At 41.8% G+C, this 17,273-nt stretch overlaps 1 protein-coding gene across 2 annotated transcripts in view; it reads left to right on the forward strand.

Annotated features, from left to right (window-relative positions):
• The window catches only part of msh3 (mutS homolog 3 (E. coli)), a 62,019-nt gene that overhangs the window by 5,534 nt on the left and 39,212 nt on the right, over nucleotides 1-17,273 (forward strand). For both annotated transcript variants that reach the window (XM_066655155.1, XM_066655156.1), the window contains exons 8-9: nucleotides 1,434-1,600; nucleotides 16,251-16,381. In XM_066655155.1, coding sequence (XP_066511252.1) covers nucleotides 1,434-1,600; nucleotides 16,251-16,381 — 298 coding nt within the window. The remainder of the gene's footprint in view (nucleotides 1-1,433; nucleotides 1,601-16,250; nucleotides 16,382-17,273) is intronic.

Raw genomic sequence — 17,273 nt, forward strand, 5'->3', positions numbered from 1 at the left:
GGACAATGTCAAAGCATCAGGTTAGAAAACTCAAAGCAACATGCCTTTGAATATGAATATGAACAATAAAACAATTGAAAGCAAATGACCAACAACCCAAAAAATGAAAAACAAATTCATTAAAACATCAGTCAATCTGACAGAACAGTAGAAATTGGCTCATTAAAAATGTGATTTACATATAGAAATGGCAATCAAAAACCAGCACAAAACCACAAGGTTAATCCAAGCAAAAACGTGTGATTTCAGAAATCCTAAGCATAGATGACAACTAAAGCTGCGCTTGATGGCCATTGCTCCCAAATTATCTGCTCACACTGCTAGAAAGTATTTGGTTGGAATTTCTTGATGCCATATGGGTGCTTGCACTGTATGAAATACAACCCCAAATGGCTGTGTCTGTCAGTTGGCAAGCTCAGTGTTTAATGACAGTTGGGAATCCACAAATATCAGAACCTTTGAAAATGCGTAAAGCCTGACTTGTGGCAAACTGTGCACTGATCCCCCTCATACAGTGTATTTGGAGATATGGTTCATTGAGATTTGCACTATACAAAACTATTTTTTTTAATTCTGTGTGTGAGGTTTAGTATTTTACAGCTCATAGACAACTCTTTTGCTGAATGCATTGTCAGTGAATCTCATGAGGGCTTCTTTCACTGCTTGTTAGGGCATTTAACTGGACATTGTTTTCTCCCTCACACTGCACATTACACAATGACCAATGAAGTTGTAATTCTGCCCAATCCTGTAATTTATGAATTAATGAATTTAGTCAGCCACTAACAAATTAGGCTTAAATCGCACAGTTTAAGCCAGGGTTTAGAATGGACCAAAGAGAAATCATGGAGTGTGAATGCTAGGATGAAAGTGACATTCATTGACATCATGACAGTGATGAATCATAAATCTGCATTTGTAAAGAAGATACCATTGGAGCTTTTATCTAGTACAGTTCTAATTGAACATAACAAGATGACTGCTTGAAGCAAATTTTGCTCATTTATTTGTGATATGGGTTCGCATGACAAATGACAAAGGCAGATGGCAGGCATTTGAACCACCAATTCATGAGTGTACATTGAAAAACTTGTACATCCTTCTCATTTACTCAACTGTGTGTGTGTGTCTCGCATGTACACATCTTTCAACAACCTTGCATTGAAAGAATATTTGGAGAACCAAAACTGGACCCCAAAAAACGTTTTTGAAAAGTGTATTTTTCATTTTTAAGTGCAGCCTTTGCAGTCATGCTTTCAGGTGTTTGGCTGTAATTGGAAAATTATCTTTCCTGTTTTAATCAAATCATGCCTGGTGGGAAGCTAAAAAAAATCAATCTGAGTGCTGTAATAGTCTAACATAATCCAACGCTGATTGGTTTGACCTGGTCAGAATGGGCTGATTGAGTGTGTGGTTTTCTGTGTTATGTTTAGGTGGTTCAGCCCAGTACAGGCGATATGATGGTGGACTGTTTTAAGGACAGTTCCTCTCACTCTGAACTGGAGGCCAGGGTTCTGAAGGTCCAGCCAGTGGAGATCCTGGTGTCCTCTGATATATCTGAGCCCACAGAACGCCTACTGAGAACCATCGCTCTGTCCAGGTTAAACATCCACACTTCAATTTTCATTCATTTAGAGACGTTCTGGTTGTCTTCTTTTAGTCTGAAAGAGTAGTATTACAACCAGTCAAGGCATTTTAAATGGACTAATATTAGTTAGATTGATCCTGATGCAGATCTTACTAATTAGAGTAATTAAGATTTGTTCAAATTCAATAGAATTAAAAAACAATGGTTAGGGAACAGGGTAATAATAATTTAAAACATCAAAATATATTCTGAGCCCCCTCCAGGGTGTATTCCCGCCTTGCGCCCAATGATTCCAGGTAGGCTCTGGACCCACCGTGACCCTGAACTGGATAAGCGGTTACAGATAATGAATGAAAATATATTTTGACATTTTAAAGCAGCATTTTAGGCACAATACATGCTGAAGCATGAGTATGAATCTTATCAGAATTCTTTTTAATTTAAACTTTGAGTAAAAAGAAAGAATACTGTCCTTAAATGTTTGACAGTTTCACATGTCAGTGATTTTTATTATTATTATCTTTTCATTTGTTTATTTTTTTATATTTCAGTTATAAATGTATCATGGTTTCTAACACAGTGACATAAATGGGGTTTATAAATATGTGATGCCCATCAGGATTTCAGACATTAACAAGAAAACTGCAGGGTATAACTTATTTGAAATTTGTTTTTGAAGAAGTGAGCAATTTGTCTCATGTGACATGTCCATCCATTCCATCCATCCATCCATTATCCACCGCTTATCCGGGTCCGGGTCGCGGGGGAAGCAGTCGGAGCAAAGAAACCCAGACCTCCCTCTCCCCAGCCACCGACGCCAGCTCCTCCGGGGGTATACCGAGGCGTTCCCAGGCCAGTCGAGACATATAGTCTCTCCAGCGTGTTCTTGGTCTGCCCCGGGGCCTCCTCCCCGTTGGACATGCCCGGAACACCTCTCCAGGAAGGCGTCCAGGAGGCATCCGAACCAGATGCCCGAACCATCTCAACTGGCTCCTCTCGACGTGGAGGAGCAGCGGCTCCACTCCGAGTCTCTCCCGGATGTCCGAGCTCCTAACCCTGTCTCTAAGGGAGAGTCCAGACATCCTGCGGAGAAAACTCATTTCAGCCGCTTGTACCCGCGATCTTGTTCTTTCGGTCACTACCCAAAGCTCATGACCATAGGTGAGGGTTGGGACGTAGATTGACCGGTAAATCGAGAGCTTTGCTTTTCTGCTCAGCTCTTTCTTCACCACAACGGACCGGTACAGAGCCCGCATTACTGCTGACGCTGCACCGATCCGCCTGTCAATCTCACGCTCCATCTTTCCCTCACTCGTGAACAAGACCCCGAGGTATTTAAACTCCTCCACTTGAGGCAGGATCTCACTTCCAACCTGGAGAGAGCACTCCACCCTTTTCCGACTGAGTACCATGGACTCGGACTTGGAGGTACTGATCCTCATCCCTACCGCTTCACACTCGGCTGCAAACTGGTCCAGCAAGAGCTGGAGGTCCCGGCTCGATGAAGCCAACAAGACCACATCATCTGCAAAAAGCAGACGTGGAATCCTGAGACCACCAAACCGGACACCCTCCGCCACTTGGCTACGCCGAGAAATTCTGTCCATAAAAATTGTGAACAGAACCGGTGACAACGGGCAGCCCTGACGGAGTCCAACTCTGACTGGAAACCAGTCGGACTTACTGCCAGCCATACGAACCAGACTCCTGCTCTGTTTGTACAGGGACTGGATAGCTCGTAACAAAGAGCCCAGTACCCCATACTCCCTGAGCACCCCCCACAGAATACCCCGAGGGACACGGTCGAATGCCTTCTCCAGATCCACAAAACACATGTAGACTGGTTGAGCAAACTCCCATGCACCCTCCAGGATCCTAGCGAGGGTAAAGAGCTGGTCCTGTGTTCCACGACCGGGGCGGAATCCGCATTGTTCCTCCTGGATCCGAGGTTCAACTATCGGTCGGACTCTCTTCTCCAGTACCCCCGCATAGACCTTACCGGGGAGGCTGAGGAGTGTGATCCCCCTATAGTTGGAACACACCCTCCGATCCCCCTTTTTAAAAAGGGGAACCACCACCCCAGTCTGCCAGTCCAGAGGCACTGCCCCCGATGTCCACGCGATGTTGCAAAGACGTGTCAACCAGGACAGCCCCACAACATCCAGAGCCTTGAGGAACCCGGGGTGAACCTCATCCACCCCCGGGGCCCTACCGCCAAGGAGTTTCCCTACCACCTTGGCCACTTCAGCCCCAGTGATAGACGAGCCCCCCCCGGGGTCCCCAAGCTCTGCTTCCTCTGCGGAAGACGTGCCGGTGGGATTGAGAAGATCCTCGAAGTATTCCTTCCACCGTCTGGTGACGTCCCCAGTCGAGGTCAACAGTTCCCCACCCCCACCATATACAGTGTTGGTGGAAAACTGCTTTCCCCTCCTGAGTCGCCTGACGGTTTGCCAGAAACTTCTCGGAGCCGACCGAAAGTCGTTTTCCATGTTCTCACCGAACTCCTCCCACACCCGAGTTTTTGCCTCAGCGACTGCCGAGGCTGCGAGCCGCTTGGCTCCTCGGTATCTGTCGGCTGCCTCCGGAGTCCCCTGAGCCAACCAGGCTCGATAGGACTCTTTCTTCAGCTTGACAGCCCCCCTCACCCGGGGTGTCCACCACCGAGTGCGGGGATTGCCACCCCGACAGGCACCGACAACCTTGCAGCCACAGCTCCGTTCAGCCGCCTCAACAATGGAGGTCCGGAACATGGCCCACTCGGACTCAATGTTACCAGCCTCCCCCGGGATGCAGTCGAAGCTCTGCCGGATGTGGGAGTTGAAGATCTTTCTGACAGGTTCCTCTGCCAAACGTTCCCAGCAAACCCTCAACACACGTTTGGGCCTGCCAGGTCTGTCCGGCATCCTCCCCCGCCATCTGATCCAACACACCACAAGGTAGTGATCAGTTGACAGCTCAGCGCCTCTCTTCACCCGAGTGTCCAGAACATATGGCCGCAGGTCAGATGATACGACTATAAAATCGATCATCGAAATGTGGCCTAGGGTGTCCTGATGCCAGGTGTACTTGTGGACACCCTTATGTTCGAACATGGTGTTCGTAATGGACAAACTATGACGAGCACAGAAATCCAATAACTGAACACCACTCGGGTTCAGATCAGCGGGGCCGTTCCTCCCAATCACGCCCCTCCAGGTCTCACTGTCATTACCCACGTGAGCATTGAAGTCCCCCAGCAGAAAAATGGAGTCCCCAGAATGAGTGTTCTCCAGCACTCCCTCTAGGGTCCCCAAGAAGGCATGGTACTCTGAGCTGCTGTTCGGTGCATAAGCACAAACAACAGTCAGAGCCCTTTCCCCAACCCGAAGGCGCAGGGAAATTACCCTCTCGTCTACTGGGGTAAACCCCAACGTACAGGCGCTAAGCCGGGGGGCTATGAGTAAGCCCACACCTGCCTTACGCCTCTCACCCTGGGCAACTCCAGAATGAAAGAGCATCCAGCCCCTCTCGAGGAGATTGGTTCCAGAGCCCATACTGTGTGTCGAGGTGAGCCCAACTATATCTAGTCGGTACCTCTCAACCTCGCGCACCAGCTCAGGCTCTTTTCCCACCAGAGAGGTTACGTTCCATGTTCCAAAAGCCAGTTTCAGTAACCGAGGATCGGAACGCCAGGGCCCCCGACCCCGACCACCACCCGATCCACAATGCACCAGACCCGGATTACTACCTCTCCCACAGGTGGTGGGCCCATGGGAGAGTGGACCCATGTATCCCCTTCGGGCTAAGCCCGGCCGGACTCCATAGGTGAAAGTCCGGCCACCAGGCGCTCGCCAAGGAGCCCCTCCCCCAGGCCTGGCTCCAGGGTGAGGCCCCGGTAACCCTGCTCCGGGCAAGGGAGGCTGTGTCCTCGTTGTCTTTTTCATCTGTGTCTTTATGGATCACTCTTTGTCTGGCCCATCACCTAGGACCAATTTGCCTTGGGAGACCCTACCGGGGGCTATTGCCCCCGACAACATAGCTCCTAGGCTCACGCAGGCACGCAAACCCCTCCACCACGTTAAGGTGGTGATCCAAGGAGGAGATGTGACATGTGTAAAATATAATACATCACTGACAAAAATGCTCAAAAAGACTAAATTTTCATATAGTTATGAGTTTACCACATTAAAATAATAACAATATTAGTACAAATAAAAGTAAAAGCGTCCTGTTGGTCGCTGGAATTGTGCATTATGATCCAGTTTTTAATGAAAAAACAAATAAACAAAAATGCTGTAATGTATTTGAAAGTCTAGAATTGTTACTTCACCTAGATTAGTTTTATTGTGCCTATTGTTCACTTTCTGCTGTATTACAACAATAAAACTTTCAGAATGAACTTGCAATAGGAATATGGTGCAAAACCTGATTAAAAGGTATTTAAGTAAGAGATTTTCACTTTAAAATCGCAGTATATCAGTCACTGTGTATTAGTGACTTCAGTTGTGTATTTTCCCGACTATTTAAATTAGAACAATTGCTCTGCAGTAAAATAACAGCAGCTTAACCTGATCTTGCCCTGCATTTATACATTACCTAGAGAGGCCATATCTTTATATAGTATTAAACCTTTCACCCCTCCAGTGCCTCTCATTTGCCTGTAGTGACATTCTCATATTTATGTTCACTAGTGCAAAATATAAAAAAAAAACTTGCCAGCAAAGCTTGTCTGTCTCCCATGACTGTCAGTGGCTGGCAGTTAGTATCAGTCACCATAAGAGGTCAGTAAAGAACTTCAGGTCTTTCCATCCGTTTTAGTAACGTGCATGGAGGCTTTAATAATGTATTTGCTGGGAGCAAATGCTTCTCTTCGTTTTGAATTGTCTTGTGGAATTATAAATAAAAAATACTGAATAGAATTTTGTTTATATTAATGTGGGTTTTTTCTTAGAGTGATTATTTTGAGCAATTCTGTTTGGTTGCAATTGTCAGTTCACAGAATAGGAGAATTTTTGGCTGAGTAGCTGTCATTTCTTGTTTTGCTTGTACTAACAAAATTGTCAGGGTCTTAATTTTAACATTTCACATTAAACATACACTGTGATTAATGCGTGTTTACACATTCAGCGTTTAGAACGTAATGTACAGTAATGTGCACCAGCACAACTTTAAACCTATTTATTTCCCACAAAACAGCTGTTAAATCCAGATTATTTCTTTTGAATATAGGATATTTGAAAGATCGTAAGTGAAATACATTTTAGAAAATTATTAAAGTACATGCAGTATATGGAAGTCTATACAACCAGGAAAATAGATTGTCAACCGGTAACTGTCAAATAAATAGTACTTAAAGAATATGTTCCTATGAATAGCAAGTTTTAATAATACTACTACTACTACTCCTAATAATAATAAATAAGTAGAAAAGGAGATTAGTGATTTTTGCCAAGTAAAGTGCAATAACATATGAGCAGTACAGGCCCTGTCTAAAGCTGCATCTCTGTAAAATATATATGGTGCTGTGAGCTAAGGAATGATGTGGTGAAATGATGGATGCAGTGATTGAGCATCCCTAGCCGTGCCTTCCTTTCTGTTTGACCGGAGCCTTTGTCACACGCACTGTGATACTTTGTGGTCTGCTCTATTGCTCCAAGGCCAAAAGAGAAAATGTTAGTCTGTGTAGAAGATGTAGAATTGATGGCCTTCATTATTGTTCAGCCTTGCTCAACTGTTTTATGCCCCTGTGAAATGCTGTAGGGTGGGATACCAGAATGTAGCATTGCGTGTTATGTCCGTCTTTAGCAAACTTTGGACAAACATGTCAGAAGCTCTATTAAAAAAAATAATAATAAATAAATATTTAAACTAGAATGTGATTGTTCTCCACCTTAAAATATTCAAATTAAATTTACAAACCCCATTTCCAAAAAATTGCGTAAAATGCAATAAAAACATGAATCTATGATTTGTTCATTTTTATTTAACTGACAAAATCATAAAAGATTTCCAGTTTTCACTGACCAAATTGTTTGTAATTTGTATACATGGGCAAATTGGTACACAGGCAAATTAATAGTGAAAAGTTGATAGAAAATTCATGTTACACACTTTTAAGCTTTTGAAGCTTTACACTATAAGCAGGTTAATATAAAAGATTTAATAGGAGCACCCAACAAATATTCAGCCATTGCAGGGAAAGATGGGGCATGGCTCAATAATTTGTGCAAAAATTCATCAGACACTTTTCAAGCTGCCCCTGCGTAATATTGTAAAAAGATTCTGAAAATCCAGAGAATGCAAGGCCACAGACTGCTGTTAAATGTGCATGACCTTCAAGACCCCAGGTGGCATTTCAAGAGAAACTTTCTTGCTACATCTATAAAGCTACAAGTGCTTGGAAGTACTTCTGAAACCACTGTCATTTAACAGTTTTGGAGTTGTATAGTGGGATTTAGTCAGACATATGCTGCCAACACAGGCAAACTGGCCGTCATACAGCCACAGGAGAGACAAATTGTTCAGCTGGTCATAATTATTTATCATTTCTACATTTATAATTAAGAACAGCTGAACAATATGTCTCTCCTGTGGTTGTATGACGGCCAGTTTGATCATGTTTCGGCTGTGGGCAGAATATTGAGTTGGATTGCTCCCATATGGTCAAAACTGGTACGGCATGCTAATTCTTAGCACCTAGCTATGTTTTCCCTGTTCGTCTTAGGAAGCCTGGAGGGGTATGAGAAAAAATATTTTTGACCCCTGCTGGTCAAAGCTGGAACGGCGTGCTCATTTTTTAGTACATATGCTGTTTTGTTTTCTCTCTTGTTTCAATGTTTAACTGAAAATAAATATCTGCTTTTCATAAATAATCCAATAACTTCACCTGCTGGTCAAATCTGGTATAACACACCAAGTTAACACCATTAATTATATTTCTTTACCACTCAGGCTTAAAAAAAAAAAAAAAAAAAAAAAAAAAAGAGAGAACTCGGAAAAATGCTGTTGATGTCTAAAATTGTACAGGTGATGCTGGAAATACGTTTCAATGGTGTTTGGTGTATATAGCAGGCAGAAAAAATATAATCTGGAACATACTTTAATCTTTTTCTTTTTGGTTGTGCCCTTCAGGGCTTCTGTACATTCTTACCTGCACCTGTGAGTTGTGATGGTGTGTACATGTGTGATTTGACAAACACCTGGCACGCTAAATACAGAAGATCTGAGATGCTGCTGTGAACAGTGAGTGCTCCTGAGGTTTTGTGAGCACACATGATAAGTAACTAGAAACATATGATTTTGATGTCATTGTATTGTCTTTCTAGCTATATAATGATTGGTGATCTACGTTTAATTAAGCTCACAATATAAGCTCACACAATCTTGTAGTTCTGTGGAAACTTCCACCTGAAATCATTGAGGTTTCTGTGAGTTTATTTAGAAAATATGTGACACTGAAAAATGTAAAGCTTTAATTTAATGGCATATATGGCTAGGATATTAAATGCATGAAGGATGGCCTTTGACCTTTGCACATTACTTTATAGATTTTGCAAGAATTGGTGTGAACTGTAAGTGATTCAAACTACCTTACAACCACCTAATGACAAAACTTTAAATAATCTGTTTTGTTTAGACAAATATGTTGGGGTGGTGCTTTCCATGTAAGCATGAGCTACAGGAGAGTGGTAGAGATAGAGGAAGGGTGTAATGCTCATGTCCACGCACGCGGAAGGCAGGCCGAGATGTATAATAACTTTTAAGGCATAAGGATAAATATGTCATTTTGTAGCTGTGTGGGATTTTAATAAATGCAAAATATTAAAGCTTCCAGATTTCTTTTTTTAAGTTGAAACAATTCATCTTTTACAATGAAAGAGAGGAGAGATTTTATTTTTAATCATAAATTCATCATTATTTGAATGTCTTAGGGACATAAACATGCTGTATTTATTCTCTGTCAGGGGCCCAATTATTTTGTGTGTGCTCTAACTTTCTATGAGACAAAATTCAGAGTGCCTCATATCTCCAGGCCTGCAGACCAAAGACCATGTAGCTGTTTTCTCTGCTGTAGGCTGAAAATAAGGATTGGATTTGTGTAAAGCAAAATATTGAATAATTAATATTACTGTTTTTATTAAAGTTTCAACACTTTGGTTTTATTTTACAACATTTGAAATGATTGGAGCTGGGAAGGTGATAATGGAGTGCCTATGCAGACTGATGAAATAAAATCACATGTTGGGGCTGAGTGCTCTGTGGCTTTAGTTCTCCTCTGATTAAATGGTGCTCTTAGCGTGAGCATATGGACGCTGCATGTGGAAGCCTAATTATTGATGCTCACGGTGCTCTGTTGCATTTGGTGTGAGGAAGGTCTGCTATTACACTGATCTTTTCAGAGTGTGATGTAAGTGATAAGAAAGGGATTAGATTAGAGTAGCAGGGACTCAAGCAGTTCCTGAGTGATCTCTCTCTCTCTCTCTCTCTCTCTCTCTCTCTCTCTCTTCTTTTCTTTTTTTTTTGGCCATCTTTTTCTCTCATTATGGCTGCGTGCCATTCCCTTGTCCTATATCTTCTATGTTTACCTCCTCACCTTATATTATTTTTTTGGTTACCTTGATTTTCTCGCTCTCTGTTCATCATGCACATTTACAATACAAACTACTTGTAACGGGATAGCATACTAGAACGAAACTGAGAGATCAGTTGGGTGACAATAACATTCAAAGATGATTAGTGGCCCATTTCATAATGTAAGAAACACTGATGCAACAGTTAGAAACCTAAAACCTGACCTGACATGTAGGTCTGTTCACCATTAGCTACAGGCAAAGCACCCTGGAAGGCAATAAGAAGTTTGTACCCAGCTCCGTCATACCAGCAAGTAGGACAAAAAATCCTGCTAAATACTCTAATTGTGCCCTTTTTGCAATAGCCTTTTCACAGTTATAAACTGGTCTGTTGTACGGAGATGGCACAATTAAATTCCTGTAATTAACTTTAATTTTCAGGACTTCTATGGGGGTTACTAAGTGTATTCCATGCAGGAACACCCATATAGTGTACCCCTGCTGCTGCCAAATATGGCCACATTTTAGGCTTTTTCCTTGTGCTGTGAGGCTAAAATTGGTGTCAGAGTATCAGATTGTAAAATTGGTTTCCGCTTGTTCGAGCATGATCACAGCCTCATTTGTTTGATGTAAGTGGAGGAAAGTTCAAGGTTTTTCACCTGAACAACTGTCAGAACACTGCGTAGGCATCTCTACATCCACACTGACTCTTTAAAGGGCACTCCAATTATGCAGTTCCGAATTCAGTCTTCTTGTGTATTAGCTACCTGGATATGCTACTGATCTGTGTGTGTGTTTGTCTGTCTGTACTTAAGTGTACATGTTTGTAATTCTCTTTCTCACAGCAGGTGCTTTACACTTCCTTTGTTGTCCACTGTTCTATTTGCTAAAGAGATGGTTTCTTTTGAGTGAAAGATGGAAATTGGCTAAAATTGATTTCTCATTTCAGTGTCTCACTGTAGGCAGAAATTAGCTGAAACATAAAACAGAACTTGATTGGACATTTTTCTCTTTTGTGAGCAATGTTATGGTAGAGGTTTGACAGTGTGCAGTTCAGTGGAATATTTCATATAAACCAGTTGACCTTGGAGGTGTAAAACTTGTGCATTTTGGGAAAATGCTAGACACATTTTTGGGAAAAACACTGAAATATTCTCTTCACATGTTGCTTTCAGATTTGAGTGAATGGGAGACTCTGGTGGGTGCGCTTTAACCCTTCCTGGCCCCTAGAGGTAGCCGAGGTGCCTATCCTAGCAACCGTTGCCAAGCTGTTGCTGTGGTATTTGTAATGTGGCTCTCATGGTGACTGTCCTGGTGATACTATTGTTCTGTTGCTAGTCTCAGACTGGAAACAGGGTCTGCGATATGCAAAGATGTAAACCAGGCAAAATCTGAATATCATAATCATGAGGTGACTTACTAGTCTCCTGCCCATAATAATTACATACCCGTTACTATTCTTGTTTCAAAGGGAACAGTCTAATTTGGTCACTTGTTTTTGATCTCAGAAATTGCTGTGTCATAACATAGGACTAAAACATTACTATGTTTATTAATATAGTAATAAGGACTAAAATTTATTTATTTTAGCTTGCATATTACTGGTCATGTACCTCAGCTAAACATTTCTGATTCTGTTAAGTATATATTGTATATTAGTTCACACTGCTTTTTGGGGAAAAAATATCTGCTTGAAATATTCTGGAGTGTTTTGGACAAATGCTTCTATTTCGCATAACAAATGTGTCTTGTTGCAGTTCAGGTTATTTATAACAAGCTGCAGCCTTTTACCTGTTACATCTTGTACAGTGTTCTAGAAGACAGTGATAAAGACTTTCTTTACTTCCCACACACACAGGCTTATTGACTGAAAAATAGATTCTTGCTGAAGTTGCAATGCTTAGTGTGTCACTGTCTATGACTTGTGTTTATATCTGTGCAGTACTGCTGTGGTCCTGCCCACACCAACTTAAATGGTGCGGATGAGCTCTTGGACTTGTAGGAGTCGAGCTTTATGCCTTTTGCATTCAAGCCGTTCAGTACTTCAGCATCTACACTGCAAAGCATTTCCTTTATGATTTTTGGTCTGAAGATGGACTGAAAACAAGAGTGTTGCACATGTTCTGAGTGACCTATTGATCACAACAAGGAGCTTGCATTAAAAGTATGTCCTTAATCGCTAATGCAATGTGTTACCAACCAGAGCTACACTCATTTGGTATTTAGAGAGTGATACATGCCAGCAAGTTGTATCTCATTTGGCTCATGGGAGATGCAGAGCCAATTATCTCCAAACTCTGCCGCAGTCTTAATTTGTCACAAAACAATGTGAAGCAAGCCTACTACTGAGCATCATCCAAAACATTTGTTACAATATGAAGCCACGAAGTTGGCCTCCTGCTGACAGCACCCCTCACTGTGCGTAGTGGAGGCTGCTGTTCCTGTGCCTTGCCTCACGTTTTCCAAATGTTCTGCTCTGATTGAAATTAGAATGTGATTAATTGGTTGATTTGATGTATTATACATTTTATACTACTCCACCCTCTTGGAATATTAGTGTCTTTTTCAAACAATAATTATTATATAATGATTGTATTTAGATAATCATATATACTCCAGTACAGTCAAATGTAAAACTGTCCAGAGAGTATTTTTAAGCAATTATCTAAAATACCAATAAGATTCTAGTGTTATAGAGGATTCCAGTTTTTGCTCTTAAAGTGCATTGTATTTTAAGAAAATAAAACAATTTGTATGGGACTATAAATTTACATATTTTCATTTCATTCATTCATTTATTTATTTTCTGTAACCGCTTATCCAGTTCAGGGTCGCAGTGGGTCCAGAGCCTACCTGGAATCATTGGGCGTAAGGCGGTAATACACCCTGGAGGGGGCGCCAGTCCTTCACAGGGCAGCACAGACACACACTCACGGACACTTTTGAGTCGCCAATCCACCTACCAACGTGTGTTTTTGGACTGTGGGAGGAAACTGGAGCACCCGGAGGAAACCCACTCGGACACGGGGAGAACACACCAACTCCTCACAGACAGTCACCTGGAGCGGGAATCGAACCCACAACCTCCAGGTCCCTGGAGCTGTGTGACTGTGACACTTCCTGCTGCTCCATCGTGACGCCCTACATTTACATATGCCTGTTTTAAATTTAGTTCACTATCTGAATGAAGTAGTACTGGTTTGATAATCTGTGAAGTGTACTATGTAGTTCGTATGGCTGTAATTGTCCTACTTGGTCCTCATTCCTCATAGTGAGTTTTTCGTAGGCAAACTTGACTGTTTCTTTCACCACCTCATACACCATGTGACATTCAAACTGATGTGTGCCAGCAAGCTGCAGGAGCAGAGTGTCAAAGGCACCATGTTCACATTATTATTTACCAAACGTAACATTACCTCGAGTCTAATTCATGAGTAAGAAAACACCATAGAACTACAGAACTACTAGTTTCAGTCTAGTTTGCCCTCTGGCTTAATCCAGCCTCATTTTTTAGAAGCCTTGTCTGAGTCTTTTTTTATTTGTTTATCTGTGTGAGCCTCAAGACTTGTGTCTCTTTAAAGGCCTGAGTTTCTACAGTCATACAGCATGCATGCAACAGCTCTAAGGATGATGTAAGTGATGTTAGAGAGGCAAGTAAGCTTCCAATCACTTTGTTCTGTCTGAATTACATAATTAGATGAAAATTTGACAGTCCTTTTTCTTAAATATAATGGGAATCTTTTTAAATAAATTTTGACAGAGCGTTTATTTTACTGATTTCTGTTGGGATGTATATTTAAAAAGCAACAGTATAACTGCATTAAACGTTGTTTGGGAGGGGAGGGGGTGCTGTTTCTTACATAGAATTGAGAAAAACAATACACTCAGCAGAGCAATAAATGTCAGCAGTGTATTTGGAGATAAGTGTTGTAGGCAAGAAGCTACAATGTGTGATTGTATTGACGTTTCCTATTGACTTGGGGATGGCTTTCTTATCTCTTATTGCTTTACCGGGAGAACACTGATGAGCTGGGGCAGGTGTGTTGAACCGGTCTGAGATCTGCCATAAAAACAGTGTCATAAAACAAGGCTGATTCAACAAAATAGCTGGGATCCTAGTCTAGCTTTTGGAATGATGACCGTAAATAAAGTTCACAGGGGTCTGTGTGTGTTTAATAGAGCACAGCGTGCTACAGCAGTGTGTGTGCATGTGTTTGTTGGGTGGCTGGTAATATTGTGATTTTTGACTGGGTTTGTTTTGAAATGATTGTAGACATTTTTAATCCTTTTTCCCTTGTACTTTTGTTATGTCTTATAAACTATTAGACTCTGAGCTCGTTTGCTTGAAATCAGTAGAGACTTTATTTATTCATTCATTCATTCATTACCTGTAACCACTTATCCAGTTCAGGGGCACGGTGGGTTCAGAGCCTACCTGGAATTATTGGGCGCAAGGCAGGAATACACCCTGGAGGGGGCGCCAGTCCTTCACAGGGCCACACACACTCACATCTATGGACACTTTTGAGTCGCCAAACACCTACCAACGTGTGTTTTTGGACCATGGGAGGAAACCCATGTGGACACATGGAGAACACACCAAACTCCTCACAGACAGTTACTCGATGTGGGACTCAAACCCACAACCTCCAGGTCCCTGGAGCTGTGAGACTGCGACACTACCTGCTGCACCACCGTGCCACCCACCAGTAGGGAATGTAGGGTTTAATTATTTTGCCCATAATAATTACATACTGCACAAATCCACACATTTAGGGAGCAATGTTTGGTTGTTTTACAAAAGTCTAAATTTGTTGGTGTGAGGGGAGAAAAGGAAGCTTGCGATATGCTTGTGATCGTGTGTGTGTGTGTGAGAGAGAGAGAGAGAGCTTTGGTTGCCCCAGCAACTGCAAAAAAATGACAAAAGATGGTGAGTCCTTGAGATTGTAGCAGTGTTGAATGGAAGGGAGGCAGGACTGAATGGAATGATGGCAATACACTCAGGTTTTGTGTAAGATGGAGAGAGAGAGATAGTGTGTGCATGTGTGTTACCAATATGCACCCTCATGGTAACATTTGACACTTTGAGTGATATGGAAGCCATTGATTGTGATGGAAAAAGAAGATATTTTTGTCAAAGACGTCTATTTCTGTATATTCAAACATGGGTGGACACTCCTAATGTGTGTTTTTATGCACACACTTATCTGAGTCAAGTGTGTCCAACAATATGTATAATCTCCATAGATAAATATCAACCAATAGAATTTGGAGGCTTTGAAACAGCCACACATGAGCCTACGATCACCGTGCCAAATGCCAAACATATGCCAGAGGGGAATAAAGCTGTGATCATTAGACTGTGGAGCAGTGGAACTGTGTTCTCTGAGATGTGTTTTGGGATTTGGAATGGGTTTGTGATCCAGAACTAATCGCCCAACATCACTGCCTAACATCGCTATTGTTCATGTCCCTGAATACTATTAAATTCTCACTTCGGTGTTTCCTTATGTAGTGTAAAGCTGTTACTACAGCAAAACTGGATAGACTCCCTATAAATACTATGGATATCAGAAGGAACTCTGGATAAACAGGTGTTTACGAGTATTTTGTCTCTATATAGTTTTAGTCTGATTGTTCATGCTACTTTTAACAGGCCTCTTTGGGTTTGGAAATCTTTTAAAACGTAGAGAGTGTTAGTTTTGATTACACTTGTTATTGTATTTTTATTAATGTAATGCTGCATAGTTAATTACATTGCATTTATATTCTGTATGGACAAGATTGACATATCTGCAATTTGACTTCCTGCTTGAGTCGGTGTTGAATGATGAAAAGGTTTGTTTGTTTTTGTTTTGTTTTTTAAGACGAAGCCATTTTCATCAGATTCCTCTTCTACGTATGAACACAAGCCAATGAATGTTTTGCACTTCTGACATTTTCACTTTCTATTTCAGTGGCTGCAGTTTTAGTGAACTTCAAGTGAGATTATTTTGTTGAGTTACGTGATGCTTTTATGATCATAGTGTTTAGAAATAAAACCTAGTCTTGATTACTGACAACTGCTTTTGTTCTGTTCCTTCATACATCCCTCCCTATATGATGACCTGCAGTGTCCAGGCAGATGACCGTATTCGAATGGAGAAACGAGATAGCACCCAGTTTGAGTATCCCACTGCCATGAAAACCGTCAAAGAATTCTACACCAGCTCAGTGACGCAGACACTAGAAAATCAGCAAAAGGGTAATATTTCGTATTTCTTTAATGTCTGCATCACTCCAAGTATGTGAATATTTGTGTGTGTGTAGTGGATGTTGAGAGTGTAGTTGTATATTTTAGAGTTCAGTAACATTAATCTTGCCATCATTAAAATATATAGTTTTTCAAACTCAATTTGCAATAGCACATGATTTATGTGGGGAAAAATAAAACCTGATTTCAAAGAGCTTGTGAACTGCCTGTAGATGATGACCCACGTCATCTACAGTCAGAAGCTACCAAAGTCAGAAGCTACCAAACATCCATGAGCTGTGACAACACTACCACAGCTAACTCTACCATTTAGTACAGTTTGCTCAGCTGTCAAACCAAAAGACCTGGATAATCTGGATCTGGATTTATGAACATTTTCTGTTTCAGTCATATGATCGTAATTATGACATTTTCCCTAAATCATTCAGATCTATCACTGTGTGATTCCATGTGTCATTTTGAAGCCTGACCAGTTTGCTCCTGATCTTATGAATTTGGAGTTATTTGGCTGACCTGCCATGGGCGTCAGCGTGTGGGCTTTGTGCAGTAATTGAAAAATCATTCCTTGTGGGATAGGCAGCAGGGAGATCAATAGCTGTTGTCTTTAGGTTGGAGGCATGGGGGATGAGCTGAGGTCTCTGTCCCTGTCAGAACTGGGTCTAAATCACCGCCATCCTCCAGACAGCTCTCATTACCTCTCTGTGTCAGCTCTGATGTGCTCTGCGATGGTGCCCGTATTCTCCCTGGCATGGATTCAGATCTGTAATAAAAACTTGTTGACAACAGCCCCAGGCTCTTGTTCATCATCTAGCCCAGAAGTCTCTCAAGCTAATCTCAAACTTAGAAGCGTCCCCTCCTGTGTTGTTTTCACAGCACTCAAGAA

The sequence above is a fragment of the Hoplias malabaricus genome, chromosome Y, assembly GCF_029633855.1.
Source record: "Hoplias malabaricus isolate fHopMal1 chromosome Y, fHopMal1.hap1, whole genome shotgun sequence".
Classification (NCBI taxonomy): Eukaryota; Metazoa; Chordata; class Actinopteri; order Characiformes; family Erythrinidae; genus Hoplias; species Hoplias malabaricus.